The sequence below is a fragment of the Streptopelia decaocto genome (genome assembly GCF_964273445.1).
Source record: "Streptopelia decaocto genome assembly, chromosome: 5".
NCBI lineage: Eukaryota > Metazoa > Chordata > Aves > Columbiformes > Columbidae > Streptopelia > Streptopelia decaocto.
In genome coordinates, this window is record NC_138659.1 from 8,549,647 (window position 1) to 8,568,773 (window position 19,127).

General features: G+C 51.7%; 1 protein-coding gene across 1 annotated transcript in view; it reads right to left on the minus strand.

Moving 5' to 3' along the window:
• Window positions 1-1,123: 1,123 nt before the first annotated feature.
• The window catches only part of LMX1A (LIM homeobox transcription factor 1 alpha), a gene marked incomplete at its 3' end in the record, with an annotated part of 42,032 nt that continues 24,028 nt past the window's right edge, over window positions 1,124-19,127 (minus strand). Inside the window, exons 4-9 of the mRNA XM_082053861.1 lie at window positions 6,355-6,587; window positions 2,482-2,651; window positions 2,252-2,329; window positions 2,080-2,149; window positions 1,793-1,963; window positions 1,124-1,284 (exon numbers count right to left, since the gene is read on the minus strand). Of these exons, the coding sequence (XP_081909987.1) occupies window positions 1,124-1,284; window positions 1,793-1,963; window positions 2,080-2,149; window positions 2,252-2,329; window positions 2,482-2,651; window positions 6,355-6,587 (883 nt within the window). The remainder of the gene's footprint in view (window positions 1,285-1,792; window positions 1,964-2,079; window positions 2,150-2,251; window positions 2,330-2,481; window positions 2,652-6,354; window positions 6,588-19,127) is intronic.

Below are 19,127 nucleotides of genomic sequence, written 5' to 3' on the forward strand. Positions count from 1 at the left end.
CTGAGCCCCAATGAGCAAGGATATCCACAGCTTCAGCAGTGTTGTCCACCCCACACTGACCCCCTGGACACATTCAGCAGTGGGGACAGGACCTGGCCACTGTGCTGTCCCCATCGATCTGCTGGCAGAGGAGCAAGTCCCTGGAGCCAGCCCTGCTTTGGGTTTCAACTGCATCTCAAAATTAGCGGGGCAACCTGAGAGCACCAAAAATAGCCAACCCCAAAACCCAAACCTGTCACCTGAAATGAACTGATGTTCCTTCCCTGCCACTGGGCTTTTGCAACCTAAACATAACATTTATAAAAAGTAAATTATTTCATCTTATAACTTAAGTGCATTGAGTATTTCCTTAAATATGGTTCACGCTGAAAATAAAGTTACTTTTGCTGTACAGTAAATTTCTGATAGACTTAGAAATAAACTTTGTCGATACAATCTGGCAGGTGTGGCTGAACAGGACGTCACCCGCAGCCACCCGGCTCTGCATACACACACGTGTCTGCCCACACACACTCACATACACACACGTGTCCTCAGGGACGATGTTAGGGGTTTCTAGCTTTCTATATTCGCATGGGAACATCTATCTCAAAAGTCCCTGTGTTTAAACAGCGAGCGCTCAAGCTGGTCGAGGGAACAGAGGGGACACCCCACAGCAAAGTTTTCCCTATGTTTCCCCAAAGCATTGCCAGTTTTTCAAATTTCAAAGCCCGGTTGATGCTCCGGGATCTCTCCATGAGGATCAGCAGTTTGTTCTTTGCACTGCTTGGACCAAAGGAGGAGATATGGCACTGGAATGCTCCCTTAGGAAGGGTTTCCCCCATCCAGCTGCCTTTCCCCCCGCTGAAATGAGCAATTGGGTTTGGTTTCCCATTTGAAATTTGAAAACCCACCAGCCAGCTGCAAAAACCACTCCTGTTCCTAATCCTAGGATCCTAAGAGAAACATGAAACTATGCAACCCATAACTTAACTCGCTCCTTGGGAATCCCAAGCTACAACATCTTGTTTGACAGCATCCCAGCAGTGTCGCCTCCCCCTCCCTCCCACTCCCGGGGGCTCTGCAGCCCCTCCCGAGGCAGCGCAGTGGCATCGGCTGCCCCGTGCCGGGGACAACGTGGTGCTCAGGAGGTGAAGTAGGAGTTCTGCATGGAGTAGAGGTGGTCAATGGGGTTCCCCACTCGTGCCTGGAGCGGCCCCGCGTCCGCCGTGGCCAGGAAGCAGTCACCAAGGTTGCTCAGTGAGGTATCATCGCTATCCAGGTCGTGGAAGAGAGGCTCAGCACCTTGGGAAGCAAGGAAGGAGTAGAAGGGCTTCAGAGCCTGCTTTCTTCTCCAGCACCTTGACAGTGCCCAGTACACCCAGCTTTTGCAGAGTAAGGATTTTGGGGGGTGGGGACTGCTAGCTTCCCAGAAATTGCTGCATCACCCATGCATGCATCTCCCAAGCACCAAGTGATAGAACAACAAGAAATGGCCTCAAGTTGCACCAGGGAAGGTTTAGATTGGGTATTAGGAACAATTTCTTCCCGGAAAGGGCTGTCGGGCATTGGAACAGGCTGCCCAGGGCAGTGGTGGAGTCACCATCCCTGGAAGGGTTGAACAAACATGGAGATGAGGTTCTTAGGAACATGGTTTAGTGCTAGGGTTAAGTTATGGTTGGACTCTGATGCCGAGGGTCTCTTCCAAACAAAGCGATTCTATGATTCTACACCCTTGCCACACAGTCCCCCGCACCCCAGCCCAGCATCTCTTTGAAGGAGGGAAGGTAAGAGGCAAACCCCACAGCCTTACCGTAGGGGTGCATGTGGTCTCCGGGCATCTGCGGCGGGGTCAGCCCTTGTCGGAAGGGGTCGGAACCATAGACACTTTGCTCCATGCCCAGCAGTTGCTGGGGCGGGGGCAGAGGGGTGTAGGGGTTCAGCATCCCCTCCAGCCCGGCGCTGCCACTACCATTTGTCTGGCCTGGAAGACAAGAGCAAGCCATCAGGCTGCTGTTTTTTGGGTTGCCCAGCTGCATTGGTAAACCCAGAAAATGGGGAGATCCTGAGAATGTGGAGGGCTGGGTGCGAGGGGGGTACCTGAGCTCAGGCGCTGCGTGTTTTGCTGATCCTGCTGCTGCTGCTGCTGCCTCCTGGCAAGCTTCTTCATCTGGCCGAGAAGAGGAAAAAAAATGGGGTGAAATCATCCCCTGGCTGGAGGGAGAGGAGCCCCAGCACTGGCTGCTGATGGGGGGCCACCCCTCGTACCCACCTTCGCTCGTTGGTTCTGGAACCAGACCTGCACCACGCGGACACTCAGCCCTGTCTCAGCTGCCAGCGTCTCTCGCACCTTGGAGAGAGGAACGACAGCGGTGTCTCAGCACCCTCGACTCTTTGGGGGAACTTTAGGAAGGGAGAGAGCAGCCAGGGCAAGTCCTTGCCCAGCATCTAGGACACCCCTGGGGGCTGGTGGTGGCTGGGCATGGGCCCTTCTCCGCATACCTTCCTGCAGGGCTTGGAGGAGACTTCAAACGATGCCTTGAATGCCCTCCGCTGCTGCGTGGTCAGGATGGTCCGGGGTCTCTTGGGCCGCTTGTGATCCTTCCCGTCCTCTGTTACCTTCCCCGGGGCTTGGCCCAGTTTGCAGATGCTGTCCTCATCATCACTTTTTCCTAATGGGGGGAAAAAGAAAGCAGGTCTTTTACAGACAACGGGCCGTGTGCATCATGTTCCAGCACGTCCAAAATAATATGGGGGACTTAAAACAAGCTGCTCTCCCCAACTTGGGGCTGTGGGGCCTTCAGGCAGGAGCTACTCTGGGAAAGCCAGCGGCGCTGCTCTGCCTCTTCCCAGTCCTCCCCATTTACCGCATCACCACCCTGTCGATGACCTCGTTTGCGTGGGAGGGCTGTAATGCAGGTTTGACAGCACGGGTCCTTCCCTCTCATGAGCCGTAAATCACTTACAGTCTTTTTTCCAGAAAGCTCCTCCACCACCCATTTGGGAATTGATAATGGAGCTGAGGTGCTGGTTTGATGCAGACGCAGGTTGCAAGGGTGTCCTTGGCTCAAGTCCCACCCTGGGGCTGCAGCCTCTCCCAGAGATGGGGATGCACTGGGAGGTTGTGAACTTGGTCCAGAGTAATTCATGGCTAAAGCAGGTCAGGTCTACCCCGTGGCAAGAGCTAATCATGGACCACACAAAGCAGAAAAGTACAAATCCCACAGCAACCCAGTTAAGAGAAGGAGAAAGACAGAAGCAGATCTCTGGGGCGAGGGGAGGCAATGTTTCCTGCGGAGGAGCAGGGATGCTCTCGGATACCAGTTATCTCTTCCCTCCACGCTGCTGGGCTCTCTCCTGGACTCAGCAGCTGATATAGAGACCTTCCCCGTGGTGAGGGCTGGGACATGGAGAGATGTCCCCACTAGTGGTCCCCAAAACTGCCCGGAGCTGGGTGCTGGAGCCCAGAAGCCAGTGCCTTGCTGCTGCTGCTCACTTGCAGCACATCCATGGCATGCCAATGGCAGCAATGACAAGAGGACAGACAAACTGCTGGTTTTTTGCATGTCCCAATGAGAGATGTAGTAATGCAGCAGGTCAGAGAGCTCCAGTGCTGGGGACCCCCCAAGTGTGGGTTTTGTGATGGCTGATGGGGCTTGAGTAGTGGCTGCCGCTACCTCCTTCTCAGCACTGAGCTGCCTGCTTTCCTCAAATCTCATGGAGTTTAATTCTGATGGAAGGGTAGAGGTTTTTTACAAATACTGGGGGAAGGAATGTCAACCGATGGAGACATTTTGGTGCCTGAACCCCAACACACCTTAAAAAGAAGTGAACGCCCAAATTCCCCCCAAGTCCAAGAGGGGCAGAGCCTGGCAGGAGGGAGCCACAGGCTCAAGGACTCTATCAAGTGATACTCAAAACCCACACCAAGGAGGAAAACCCACTCCCAGCAGCGCCCCCTGAACCCTCCCCCACAACACCTGCTCCCCAAATCCCACCCAGTGTCAAAGGGAAAGAAGGAAAAGTGAAGCTGGATTTGGCGGGGTATTACTTTTAATTAACTCTCCCTTTCAAGCCTTTTCCCACCGAGGAAGCGGGGGGGAGGAAAGAAATTAATGAGTGTCTGGGCCTGCCCCTGACGTCACCTGGGAAGGGGCCGGGACGATGGATATTGTGCAGCGTGCCCTCGGTCCGACCCGCCGAGCCTGCATCCCGCCGCCGGGGCCAGGACATTCCTCACTCCAGGAGGATTTAGGGAGAGGAGAAACGTTAGGACGCTTTTAATTGGAAAGTGGGGTCCTCTTTCAGAGGGGCTTGTTTACTTAGGCTGGGCAGGGGAGGCTCAGGGGAGGCAGTAATTGAAGCGAGGGTTTGGGAGATTACAGACAACATATGGCTGGCTTTTTATCTGCGCTTTCTCATAAAGTGGCCTTTGGTGCGCGGCGGCCGGGGGGGAGGGCGAGCAGGGGGCTTCAAAGCAGCGAGTGGGGGGACAGGGGAGAGGCTGGACATGCACATCACACATTGCTGGTGAAGGGCATCTGGGACCAGTGCTGGAGCGGGGACATCCTTCTGCATTCCCTGGTGTGGCGGGAGTTCCCCAGGGGGGGCTGTGGCAGGAGGGGGCAAAGCTGCACCACACTGAGCATCTGTGTGGGATGATGGGATGTGCACCTGAGCATGTCCCTGCTGTGCCACGATCCCCGGAGCCACATGCCATCCTGAGATAAACTGTTGCTGGCCATCAAAACCAGGCAGGGACAGCACTGGGACTAAGCTATGGGGTCTACAGGGGGATGGGAAGGACTGGGACCCTCCAGCCAGGGTGTGTTGGGGGCTTCGAGCTAGGTTGCCAACCAGCCAAGTGGCTGTCATGGTCTTCTGACTCCTACACTGGCCCTTTGCATCCCTTGGGTCTCAGCTGGAGTTTCCACTGAAATAAATCTTTCCCCTGGAGGTTTTTGCTCATTGAAGCTCTTGCTTTGGCCGGAGCCTGTGACAGCGGGGCTGGACCACGGGCCAATGAGTCGCTAGGGAGGAAAAGCTCCTCAACCTTTCCCAAACTGCCCTTTTCCCCCACTAGGAATAAACCCAAAACGTGGCCGATGCACTTATTTTCTTGCATGACATCTTCTCATTGGTTCCTATTTTAACTGAAAGAGTTTGCACATCCCATAAGGAAAAAGAAATAATAATTCTTAAATCAATTAAGGACTTTCCCAGGGCTAAGGCAAGAACCAGCAATGCCAGATCCCACTGCTTTCTTCCTCTCCTGCTCCTCCAGCGCTAGACCATCACTTGCTGGCTCCCTTCAGCCACCTCCTCCCATGGCTTCACTATTTTTTGAATATCATCACCATTTTTGGGGGGGAGGATCTGTTCTTTCGAGTGAGCAGGGCTGCAGAAGACAGAGCTCAGACAGAGCCAGCTGTAGGCAGTGCTGCAAAGCAGCCAGGCTCTTGCTGCAGAGCAGCACAATATTGAAGAGAAACATGGATTTTGGGCAACTTATGCTCCATCCCCACCAAAACTATCCCTGGTCCCCTATACATCTTCCTCTCTCTGCAGCATTCCCTGATGCTGCATGGGTTTGTCATGTTTGTGACCTGCCCTACTTCACACATCTTAACAGCCCCCTCTTAAACATGCTCATAATGCTCTTTTTTTAATTCAGAGCTTTGTTCTAGCAGGGAAAAGATAGGCTCTCCCCAGCTTGCCGGCAGCCCTTTCCAGAGCACAGCATTTTAAATCCTCCCCTATGCAAAGCAGGCGCATGGTGGGGGGCCGCGCAGCCTTGCAAGGACGGTGATAACACAAGGATTTCTACTAGCGGATCATTTCCACCTCTCTGAGCCCTGCTCCTGGGTTTTCTTACTAAACTTCTCTTCCTGGGAAACATTCAGATTTGATTTGTATTGACTGTAGATACATATGTTAATGCTGAGCTTTGAAAGTCTCTTTCAACCCAAACTATTCTATGATTCCTCCATTCCCCAGGGCAAAGAGGTGGGAGATGTCACATTTGGCCAGCATGGCTCTGCCCCTGCACCCAGGGAGGCTGCACACCCCTTGGGATGGGGTCCTGGTGCCCTGCACCAGCCAGGAGCACAAACCCTATAGAAACAAGCCTAACGAGATGGGATGGTCCCCAGAGCATTCTCCAGCCCTGTAGCCCCTCTACTGCCAAGGTCCCCACTAAGGTGGGAGAGATTCTGGCTGGAGCATGCAACAGTGTTCATAGAGCTTTTCCCTTCGGACCATGGGACAGAGGTTTTAAGGCAGCAAACCCAGACTTTGCCTCTAGATCCCACTGTGCTTGCAGGGGCCTCGGAGTGGGACCAGCCAGGGAGACGCCGGGCGCAGGCGGCCCCTTACCAGAATCCGACAGAGCCGGGCTCACCAAGCTCAGCAGCTCCCGCTCCTTCTCGTAGTCGCCCTTACAGAGGAGCTGCCCTTCCTTCAGCACAAACTCGTCGCCCTTCTGCAGGCGCCGCTCGCAGACGCAGCAGCAGAAGCAGTGCAGGTGGTAGACGCTCTTCTGAGCGCGCATCACCAGCTCGCTGGGCGTGATGGCCTCCAGGCACCCGGCACACTTCACTGCAAATAGCCTGGGGGAGAAAGAGAATCATTTGGGTTGGAAGAGACCCTCAAGATCATCGAGTCCAACTGTTAATCCAACACTGGCACTAAACTATGTCCCTAAGAACCTCATCTATGTGTCTTTTCAACCCCTCCAGGGATGGTGAATCTATCACTGCCATGGGCAGCCTGTTCCAATGCCTGACAACCTTTTCCCTGAAGAAATTTTTGCACCTGCCTCCGGCTTGCACTGAGAGGTCAGGAGATGCTGGAGATGACAACAGGGCCTGTGAGCTCACCCATGCCTTTGACAAGCACCTGCAGAAAGGACCCGTGGTGTCGGTCATCCACAAACCACCCATCCCTCTGGCCTGGGTCAGCAGGGCACTGCAACAGCTGCATTCCTCATTGCCAAACACACCAGAACTGCCTAATACGTCATAAAAATGTCCATGGAAGCAAGCTTTGGATTAAGCCCAGTGACAAACAGAAGACCTGATGTGTTAAAAGGAAAAGAAAAAGCTCAGCTTATTCCTTGACAGTGATGTGACAGTGTTTGAGGCAGCCCTAATTGTACAGTTCCCAGTTTCAACAGACTAGCTTTATACTTAAAAGCCAATAATTATAATAATGACAGCAATAACACTTAGGTTGAAACAGAGCTTTTTCCTTCTCTGACTTCAAGTGTCCTTACTGAGAAGCTCAGTAGCATAATCGATGATTTCCAATTGGGGAAACTGAGGTGAGCAGGCCGAAGGTGGCAGCATCACTATTGGCTTGAAAGGACTTGGAAGCACCTGGAGTTAAACCCTGGCCTGGATGTTTTACATGAATGGGATGTTTCCCCCAATACAGATGTTTAAAGGTACCAAACCAGAACGTCCTCACCACCCCCAGATATCGGTGGTTTTGGCTTGGGCCCCATAAAGAGAAAATCACTCTTTACCCAGCCTCATCCTAAATATCTGTGGGAACTGGACATTATTATTCCCCTGTCTCAATTACTTTGTCCCAGGAAGAGAAGTCAGAAGTCAGCATGCATCCTGTAGAGGTTATCTCCGAGCATTGCCCGTGTCCCAGCCTGGGGATGCCCCAGGGAACTGCATGGGGAGCACTAAATCTATCCCTCCCCCAGCCCCGGATGGCTCCCACCTCCATGGTCCCTGTCCCATGGGACATCCATCCCTGGAGAGGGACCTGTGGGGTTGGGCGCTGCAGGGCTGGAGAGGGGAACAGAAACCCTGCAGCCACCAGCCAGCTTTCAATCCTTTTCTGGTTTTTTTTTGGCTACCACATAGGAAATGAAAAGTGCTGAGTCAGCCCCATTCCAACAAGGAGGGGAACAGATGTATGCAAAACCCTGGCGGCAAAGCCATCAGAAAAATAGGAAAAAAACTTTAAAAGTTTCTGTGGTGAGCTTGATAGTCTGTAAAACAAGGAGACAGGGGGCAGAGCAAGGCATGCTCGTGTCTTTGTGCCCCAAAGGGAGCTCCCAAGGCACCCATAACACCAGAGATTCTGCTGAACAAAAGCCCCAGCAGCAAAGGGATGTGTGTCTTTCTGCAGCCAACATGCAGCCTCTGCTCCTGTGAAATCCCAGTCAGGCTTCATTTCACCTCTGCATTTTACTGCTTTAGTCGCCTGATAGCTGATAAACAAGATGGTCAGCTGTGCAAACCGCCGGTGGGGGACAGGCAGGCTCTGCCGCACAGGCAGCATCGGCAGCAGCTGCTGGCATCTCTGCCTGTCTCATCAGAGGCCAGCACACCTGGGCAAGGCAGCATGTCCCATCAGTGCCAGGGGGGCAGATACATGCAGGAGCAGAGGAACACAGAATCACAGAACAGTTCGGGTTGGAAAGGACCTTCGGTGCTCATCTAATCTAACTCCCCTGCCATGAGCAGGGACATCTTCACCAGCTCAGGTTGCTCAGAGCCCCGTCCAGCCTGGCCTGGGATGTCTCCAGGGATGGTTCATCCACCTCCTCTCTGGCCAACCCGGGCCAGGCTCTCACCACCCTCAGGGGCAAAAATTCCTTCCTCATGTCCAGCCTGAATCTCCCCTCCTTTAGTTTAGAACCATCAACGCTTGTCCTGCTGCCTGTCTCTCCACAGTGACGGGCAGTGTCAGCTGCAGAGCATCATCTCCTGGTGCCTCATGCTGGGGTTGGTGAGCACCCAGTTCCAGAGGCAAACAGCTGCCTGCCAGATGTGCACACAGCTGGTGGAGTGCCAGGGCACACTGCCACCCACCAGCAGTGCCCGATGGCCTTTGTGGCTGGGTGTCAGGGGCTCAAGAGGTTGGAAAAGGGGCATCCAAGGGTACCCCTTCATTAGTATCAGCTCCCTTCCACCTTGGGGTCCTCTCATGGACACTTCACACTGGTTTGTGGGCTCTGCCTGCCAGACTTTCCCAAAACGGCAATGGTGAGCATGGGGATGGGGTGCATTGCTCTTACCATGCCAGCCAAATCCTGGGTACGCCCAGCAAATTGTAGCATCCCACCAAGATGTAGGAAAGGGGTGTTATAAAGCTTTTATAAAACTATCATCGCTATAGAAAGTGGAAAACCAGCAAATAAAAGGCAGAAGTTAGGGAGTTCATAATTCCAGATAATGCTGTTAGTAGCTTTTACTTTTGTACATTCAACTTTAATTTCCCAGGTTTACATAAAACTGTCTCTAAGATGTTTGTATTTCCAGCATCCCTGTGACTGCCCTGGGAGGAGGGGGATGTATATTCCCTTGAAAGGATCCCTGTTGAAGACTCATTTTTTTCTTGTTCCAGCTCTGAGAAATGCAGGCTTGTGTTAATATTTCTGTAGTCATTTCATCTTTAATTATGTCTCTTTTATGTCAAAGTGGAGGTGATTTGTATTCATCTGGTAACACATTTTCATCCTGTTCAAATGAAGTTTAAGCCTTACCTGTTGGGACTACTAACTGCTCTCAGTAATAAAATATTGATAAGCTTTTACTTTACTGCTATCTAATCTTCACAGAAAGTACCCAAAATCTCTATTTCCAGGGCACTGGTTAGAGACCCATAAACCTTTGCCAGTTAGGCACAGCCACATTGACCAAGCAATAGATGTTCCTAAGCACAAAGCGTGTTGCTAAACAGGAAGGTGAGACATTTAGGTAAATGGCTGCCTAATATCAGATACTTAAAGCTGAACTCAGGTTGCTGAATAAGAGGTCTTATTTCCAACTGAGTCCCCAACAGCTCCTGCTGAGGGGTGCCAGACAGACCAGGCATCTTTCAATGCCCACTGCAGGACTCTCCCATCCCTGGGCAACGTGAGATGCAGACAAATCCCCATAAAACCTCTTCCACAGTATGAAACCATAAACAGCTCCTTCTAAACCCACAATAAAACGAGATCTTAGGCATGAGAAGGTCTCAGGCATAAAAACTGCAGCCTACCGCAGGTAGCAATGAGTGGAGAGAAAAGGGCATCACTGTTGTCCCAGATCCCTACAGCCCTGGACACTACTGGCTCCTCTACAGGGACTGGGGAGGAAGAGCACACATGGATAAACCCCCACATACGATAACTCCCACATGGACAGCCCCTGCATGGATAACTCACCAGAAACATCTCTGGTCAGCCCGAGATGGGGCTGAAGGAAAATCTTCCAGCACCCAACCTAGCAATTAATTTAACATTTTTGGCCTGAGCGAGACACACCAGCCTGGATCCAGAGATGTTTTTATCCACCTCTGGGATCTTCAGTTCTGTGCCCAGCTCCCTCTTGCTGCAAGCAGCAGGCTGCAGAGCAAATACCATCTTTTCACCCCTATCTCTCTCTTTGTGCCTCCGTGCAGCTACAACAGGGGCTTCGAGACCTCATTTCTCTACAGGAGGCTGCACAGAAGAGGAGGAGGATGGTCTCAACAGGTTTTAAAACACAAACAAATTACCAACCCCAAAATAGCAACAAGAGCGCCTTCATTTCTGCCATCCTAGGGATGCTGTAGGCTTTGGTTCTTAGTAGATTTTTTTTCCCCTCCATAGCTTGAGGTTCAAAAGCTAAACGGTGCCTGGCTGGTAGTCTTTGTGTTGGTTTGCCTGTCACAGGGAGTTCAGTAAAAACCTCAACAAAGCAGTGACAGTGAATTTTTGCAAATAAAAACAAACCCACTCAATTTAGGAATAACTGGAACAAAAAAACGGTAATGCAAACAATTTTTATCACAACACACAACCTTTTGTCTCTGATCTTAAAAATGTTCCTGTTCCTATATTGATTAATCTGAATTAAAATATGTTTTTTAGATTTAGGTTCTTTTTGAAATGTCAATCTGTAGTTTGGAAACAGAAAGGTGGTGGTGATGGGTTTCAAGAAAATCTTGAAACAAAATATTTTGCCATTTCCAAAAGTATAACATTTCTGCTGGAAGCCCCTCAAGCGCGCTAGCCGACATTACAGACATCCACCCTTCCCCTGGGACACAGTCTGACTTTGCTGTACAATTCCTCTTCCTTGAGAAAACCATCCCAGACCTCTGCTTTGAGGTTTCCCATCCAAGCAGCAACACCAAAACCTCGAAATTTTGACACGTGGCTGCAGCCACCTCTGGGTTGGCACATCCCATCTCTGGGGCACCGACAGAGACGGGGGCAGCGCGGGCAGCCCCGTTTCCCATCGGAGCTGCCACCCCCTCTTTCTCCCTTCATTTTGAGGTGACAGGCTGAAAGGGGCCGTGATTGACAGGCGCTTCCCGGCTGCTGTCTGTCTGCGTGTGCCGCATACAAACGCGGCCCTTCGCAGCCTCCCCGGGGAGGGTCAGGGATGCTGATATTAAATACTGATGGACAAATCTCAAACGCTGCGTGGCAGCTCAGTTTGGGCAGTGGGATGCTTTCCTCTCTGCCTGTGCCACCCTGGCTCAGGGATTGATGAGAGAGACAGGGGCAGCATCCGAAAAACCTCACAGGCTCCTGGCCAAGGTTGGGCACTGGTGGCACTGGTCGCTACAAAGCATTGCCCGCAGCTGCCCTGTTCCCTGCCAGGGCTGCCCACAGCAGACGCATCCACAGGGATCATAGAATCATTGTGGCTGCAAAAGACCTTTAAGATCACCAAGTCCAACTGTTAGCCTAACGCTGTCAAGTCCACCTTAAAACCATGTCCCTAACACCTCGGTGCAGAGACCTGACCAACTCATCTCCTACTCTCACCATGGCCCAGAAGGAGCCTGAGGAGCCCCAAATCAACCCGCCAGAGGTGCAGGGAGCTCCAGCCCAGCCCTGCTCACAGCCATGCCCAACCAACAGCCTTCCAGAGAGCAAAGCTGTGGCCCCCCCAGCGCTGTGACCTTGGCACGGGGACAAACCGATGGCCACGCATGGTGTGAGGGGCGCGGGAGGAGGCTGGTGCCAGCAGTGAGCCGCAGCGCTCTGCGGGGAGCAAGGACGTCGGATTGAGTTGTCTTGGCACTGGGTCATCTTCTCACTCACCCGTCAGAAGGGGGGGTGGCAGCACCGGCTCCTCCATGGGCTGGCCATGGAAACATGCCCGGTGCTGTCAACCCTGCACCCAGGGCTTGGGAACAAGCTGCTGTCCTGCTGCTGCTGGGCTCATCTCACCCTGTCCCCTCTCCAGCCCCCTCCGGCTGTACTGGGGATGGGGAGAGCAATTCAGAGCACAAGCCAATACCAGCAGTCCCGGGGACCTCCGAGCCACCCCGGGTCTCCAGGCTCCCAAGCTGATGGAGGAAAGCACCCACTGCCACCCTCGCCATCCCTCCCTGCACACCCCAAGCCCTCGGTGGGACAGAGGAGGGATGTTTTCCCTGGGGCTGCTCTCCTGACCCTTTCCCGGCTCCTGGCTCCCTCCCCCCGAGGCGGACAAGTGTTCGCTTTACTGCCTGGCAACGGGGCCGGGGCTAAGCTTGCTAAAATATGAGTGTTTTTTGGCTGGAGTACCAGAAGGCTGCAGTCCTACAGAGAGAAAAAAATTGAGCACTCCATGCCATGGCTCCAGAAAGGGGGAGAATTAGGTTTCACACCGAGCAGGCTGGACCATGGCATTCTTTAGTTAATGCTTAACAAACGCCCAAACAAAAGCAGCCAACTTCGCTGCATGTTTGTAAAATGTATTCTCAGCAGATTCAGGTTTATTGGAGAATTCACTCACTTTGCAGCAAGTGGTGTTTTCCTTTTTTTTTTTTTTAATTTCCCTTCTCCTCCCTCCCCCCCAGCTCAAGCCCTTCTCATTCCTGTTGCCTGAATGCATCTTCTGATGCTTCGAGGGGACATGGCAACCAGGCTGAAATGGGCTTATTTCATCCTGGGGGGCTGATGCGAGCTCGCCTCCACAGCCTCAGGGTGCGAGCTCTCCTCGGGGTTCAGCCAAGCCACTGCTGGCAACCAGGGATGCGGAATCTGAAAAGCAGACCCTCAGACTTCTGAAAATCCACCCCTGGCTGTGTTCTCCAACAGGCCAGGGAAGGTGAGGAAGGGAGGTGAAGCCTGAGACTCCTGCTTTTCACCTTTCTTCACCCAACCTGGCTCTTTCAGAGTCTGAACACAGTGGTCCCACCCCTCCCAGCATCCCAATCTGCTGTGCACCCCAGACCTGCGCAGCTCCCCGCCTCGGAGATCCCATCACAGTGGTGGAGGCCAACAAGCACAGCTTGCTTTCACAGGCAGAGCCACCAGCGGGGATGGCCAGGGCATGGAGGAGGGGGACAGCTCCATCCAGGGACCCCAGAGGCTTTCAGGGGCTTAAAATGGGGAGTCCATGCATAGGCATCCTGCAGGAACACCCACCCCTAAATGACCTCCTGCCCTGATCCTCCCTGGCACCTAAGCAGGTCCCATGTCCCCTCCCGGCATCTGGTGCCGTGGCAGAGGACACCAGTAACAAGGGACAAGCTGGGGACGTGGTGGCAAAGAGGAAAGGGGGGCAGCAGAGGAGGAGGGGGTTGGCTATTCAACTTCCTTCTGCTACATGTGAACCACCCGAGCCTTCCCAGGAAAGGGCACCTTGGTCCCTGCCTCCTGGATGAGGTCCCAAAGCAGTCACTTAACACACCCCCAGACCCTCTGGAGACCAGCCGGGACATGCAGGGGCACTGCTAGAATAAAAGGGTTAAACAAACAGAGAAACAAAGCCTTCCCAGCAAACAGCCGCTGCCAAAACACACCAGCAGCCCGCAAGCCGTCTCTATGCCAAAATCAAAGGTCAAGCAAGTGCACAGTTTCTGAGGCTGCTTTAAGTTGCTCCATTTCTGACCAAGGACATACTAATAAGACTTTCACCAACAAGGCGCTGTATGAGCTGATGGCTCTGAGTCCCCTCCAGGCCCTTGGAGAGTCTGATAAAAACCCTCAGTTAACTTCAAGAACAGCCCAAAAGCAACTTCCTGGGCAAGGTGAGAAGACCAAAATGTTGATTTTTATCCCAGTTTCCCTAAACACTGCTTCTTTTTTGCACGCCTTGCCTCCACTCCATAAGAGCATGTAGCATCCAGCAGAGACCTGGCCACATCACAGCACCCATACAGCACCCATCAAGAACCTGTTTTTGGAGGTGAGAGGGACACAGGTAGGAGGGGGAGAGGTGTAAACATCACAGTGTCCAAGTCCAAAAGCCATCCCAACGGATGCGACCCAAGGATCGATCCCATCCAGCCACAGCACATTAGTTCTGCATCCCAGCTGATGCATCTCCCACCAAGCCAAATTTCAAGCAGCGACCTCCTTCCCCCCACAGTGCCCTCAAGAAAACAAGGATAATTGAAAAACCACAATATCACTAGTCAAATTTAATATTGAGAGTGAGTGAGCGGGAGCCAGAGGTCAGAATTAATTACACCCCACCATATTTCAGCACGCTGCCGCGGCTCCATGTCCTTTCCTTGGGGAGCAGCGCTTCCACAGAGAGGTCGACAGACATTATTAGAAAGGACTGATCTAAACGTACCCCCAGGAGCTTTTCAGCTTGTCTCTTCAGAGCCTTTGTTTGTACTGAGATTAATGGGGAGGCAAATGAAGGAAAAGCAAAGTCACCAGGAGTGAGAGGATGTGCCACCGTCGCCACCACCCCAATTTAGTCAGCTTTTTAAGCGAGAGATGGGAATAACAAGGAGAGAAGGAAATACTGTTCGTGTCATTCATTTTGTGGATAAAACATAATGATCTTGAAACTATTTTTTTTTTTTCTTTCCAAGAAAGATAAATCCTGGCTAAAAAAATGCTGCGGGTTGGGTTTCCAGCCCCCTTGGGGATTTTACACACTCACTGGTTTTTCTACATGTTGTACCACTGTGGGACAAGGAGATATTTTCATTCTCTTCCAGCTTAAGGCACCCCTTCTTGTAAGTCATTATATTTGCTTCTGAATTTTTGTAACCCTCCTGTGACGGAAAGTGAATACAGAAACAAAATAAAAATTAAAACCTTCCTATTTTCCATTCAGAACTTCAAAAGTAGTGTTACCAAAAGAAAAGAAATAGAAAAAGAAAAAGGGACAAACATAACAAACATTCAGCTGGCAAAGAAATGTCCTGCTTTGGGGACAACCAGCACTCGACCAGTCCCGACCCTGAGGAACCCCATCCAGCTCCAAGCAGAGGAAGGGTTGGGCACCTCCAGTCCCTTGCAGCCCCAACTCACCCACGATGCCATAAATTCACCTCCACCTTGTACCAACAGGTTCAAAAAGGGATCAGGCAAATTCAGGGGATGGAGTCCACCCCCAGCCTGGTCCCACAGGTCTGACCTCGCGCTCAGGAGCACCCAAATCCCTGACAGCCCAGGGCAGGACAAGCTCCCCTGGCTTTTGGGGGACTGTCCCAGAGCATCCCCATCGAGGGGGGCACGGGTGGACGCACATTAGGTCCAGCCATGCCCCAGCGCTGGGGCTCCCGGCTGCTCTCGAGTCTCCTAGGCTACAATCATGGCTTGTCTTTTCCTTTATTAAACAGAAAACCCATGTTCCCCCAAGGGCTTTCCAAGCATCCAGGGATGGGGCATGTAAAATCCACGGGGTGTTCGTGCCAACGTGGTAAACTCTCATTAGGAGGCGACCAATATCCTGTCAAGCTGCCCGGCGCTCCGGCAGCTATAAAAATCGCTCGGCTGTATAAAAACTAAACAGTGTAAACTAAATCGGACATAGAGACCAGCTGCTTCAAACGGGCTCAGCAAACAGAGATGCGCGGGAGCACACTGCACGCTGCCGGTGGGGAGATACCAGCCTCCCGGCTGGGTTGTTTCTTGCCTTATCTTTTATTTCCACGTGCCCCAGCTCACCCTCGCATAAGGGTTTTGCTTAAATATCATCTGTGTGTGCTGCCAAGTTGTTGGGATGGGTTGTTTGGGGTTTTTTTTCTTTCTTTTCTTTTTTCTTTTCTTTTTTTCAACAGCACTTCCACAATGGGAAGCAGCTGTTGTGGTTAACTGGCTGCTCCTGAGCAAAAGCGGAGCTGCACATCGAGATATCTCAAAAGAGGCATCCTTCATTCATAGCTCCGTGCACTAGAGAGCACTATAACATGTGTTTCCATGAAGTTTTGTTAACTACTCAGCTAAACAAGCGCGCTGGAAATGCCAGAGGAATATGCTCTGGAATGAATGGAAATATTCATCTAAAAAGACATTAAATTTAAGCCATCTTTTTTCCCCCCCCAACTCTGCTGATCTCATGTTGCAGCTCTCTTCTAGCATGTGCTCTCAGGCTGAGGTTTTGGGAGAAATAAATGCAGGGGACACATTTTGTAACCTCAGCGGCACCCGAGACAGGGCGGTGATAACAGATGATGGCGCGTGGGGGATTCCTTGTGCCATGGGTGGCCTGGGGATGTGGCAGCAGGGGCAGTCCAGCGATAGGCAGCCAGACGGACAGCTCATCAACCGTGATCACGGCAAGAAACCTGCTCCCAAATGGCATCTCCTGTGTGGAGATGCTTCTGCTGAGCTGCTCTGCCTTTTGTGGGCCTGAGCATCAGCTCCCCAGAGGTGCTGAGCACCCTAGAGGATCTCAGTCTCATAACAAACAGGGGTAAAAATTCAGGAAAACACAATTATCGGGTGTTTAAAATTCACTTCCTTCTTTAAAGCTTTTTCCTCTTCAGTACGAGGAAGTTTGGGAGAGAAGTTCACATTTTTAGCCAATGCTCTCTTGAAAATTCAGTATCACACCAACGCGAATCCAAACCTCTTTTTGACTTCTGTGGAGCAACTGCATTTCAAGGTGGTTTTGGTAGCCACGAACACCCCTCAGAAGGCTCTAACTGACACCAACAAATGAGAAGCAGTCTCAGATCCTGATGTAAATTAGGGGGTCAGTATCTGTTACGAGGGAGGAGGATGCTCAGAAGGCTCCAGACTGGCCTAAAGGTGCCCAGCACCAGAGCTGGTTGAGAATTTTCCCATAAAATAATTTCCCTTCCTTCTACTTGCTCTATTTTACATGCACACACACACACACATATGTACATTTTATGTTTCTTTTCTGAAAAATCTCTTTTTTCCACAGAGTTTTTTCAATTCAGATATGAGCCAAATGGGACCCTCTTTGGTTCAAGTCACTTGGATACCAAAGGGCTGTGCCCAGGGATGCTGAGCAACATCAAAAAAAGTGATCCTGGCACTCTGCTCCTGCTTGGCAAAAGCCCTGGCTGGACCCCATTTCACGATTCCCTACCGAAAAACATTTTTCTGAAGCTTTGTGATCTGAAAAAAATCTCTTTGTGTCTTGTGTTCTGTTTTGTTTTCCTTAACCATTTTGATTTCCTTGCCAAGGTGCACTGGAATTTCCTTCCAGATGTGAACCATCGATGCTCTGCCCCACGCACCCCTCACACCCCACAGCACTCCGGTGTGCTCCTATCGCTGGGGTACCAGAGGAGGCTGTGCCAGGATGCGGGAGCAACGAGCAAAGACCCCTACCAGGGAGGACAAGGATGCAGAGACAGCCCTGTCCCCTGTGCCACCACCAGGCTCACGCTGTGGTCACCATTGTAGGGATATGGGGCTGGTGCCCAGCTTGCCAGGATACCTGAGACAGGTCCCAGCGCTGCTGAGGTACCAGGAGGAGTTTTGACAGATGAGACAGTAAAAGCAAACATGCTTTCTCCAGGAAACAGGTTCCTGCCGCTCGTCTGCTCGGAGTTATCGCAGCGCTGGGGGCAGCAGCCCTTCCCTGCAGCCTCCGGGGGCCAGCAAGGCAGGATATTACTTTGTTGCTTATTCATTTTATTGCTTCTCCTTTCTAAATATTTGCTTGGCAGGGAAAGGATTCCCTTTACACAGTATCTGTTTTTACAGGTCAATTGAATTTCTGGTGCTCTCAATCCCTCCTTCCCTCCAATTGCATTTGCAAAACAAATATTGATTGTACCAATTAGCTGCGAACCCCTTGCAGAAGATGGCTCAACGCCCTGAGCCAGGGGAAGGATCTCCTGGTCCCAAAACATGTGTTGGTAGACAGAGCTGGTGGGCTGGGAGCCCACAGAGCAGCAATATCAGTGCAAGGCTCTGCAACCCCCCAGCAGGACCCCCTGGAAGACAACAGCAAAAATGTTTCTAATTCTTCCAGCTAGAAGGTAACATCTTTGAAGGGTATGGGTTTAAAACTGGGGTGTCCCCTTTCATCTGAGGTAAGTATAAAATACCGTTGTAGCAATCGTTCACTCTGGAACCTAATGATTTCAACAAATGGAAACAACAAACGCAACAAACAGCAATAAGAAGTGTTACCAGGTAGGAGGTAGATCCATTAACCACCCATCCCCAGCAGAAGACTCATTTTATTTGCTGAAACACTAAACACACCAGCTCACTCTGCAGCCAGGGGGTAAGGCACCTCCTTCCTGCTATATGGGTGCTGGGGAGTCCCTTCTAGCCCTGCTCTGTTTTGCCTGGTGGGTGATAAGCAAGCAGCTTTGGGCAGCAGGGAATGGGCACGTTCCTCCTGCCTTCCCCAAGAACATTTGCTCTCCTGGAAAAGATGCCTTTTTTTAAGACTAGATCCTGATGATAAAGGAGTTTTCCCCCAAACTGTCTTTCGGGTTTGCCTGTGCAGTGCTGGGATTCTCTGATCTACCTCACCAAAAGCAATGGGCACGTCCAACCCAAGCACCACATCATGCTTTTTCACACTGATTTCATTGCTCTGAGTTTTATTTGTGGTTTCCTTGGGAGGTCTTGTCAAAATCCTCACTGCCACAGGGAGAAAGGAAAAATCAGTCAGCCTAAAAACTTGCTGGGTTTTCCTCCGACGCAGTCTAAATAGTTTTTCAAAGAACAACTGAGATCACTGAATCACGTGGTGGTGCAAGTCACAGCGGGGATCCTTCACCCTGCACATGAACAGCCGCACCAGCCTTTGGTGGCTCTTATCTGTCCCCAACAACCTCGAGGATGGGGACAGCGATGGGTGGGACAGCGATGCCAGCTCCGGTGTCACCCCCGCTGTGACAAAGACCTGCAGCTCACAACCAGCTGGGTCACCATGGGCGAAGTGTTCAGAGCACACTGTTAAATGTGTCCTGCCCATGTCAAAAGTCACAGCCCAAGGTAAAGGCGCAAGGGGGGTCATGGGGAAATGCTGGAT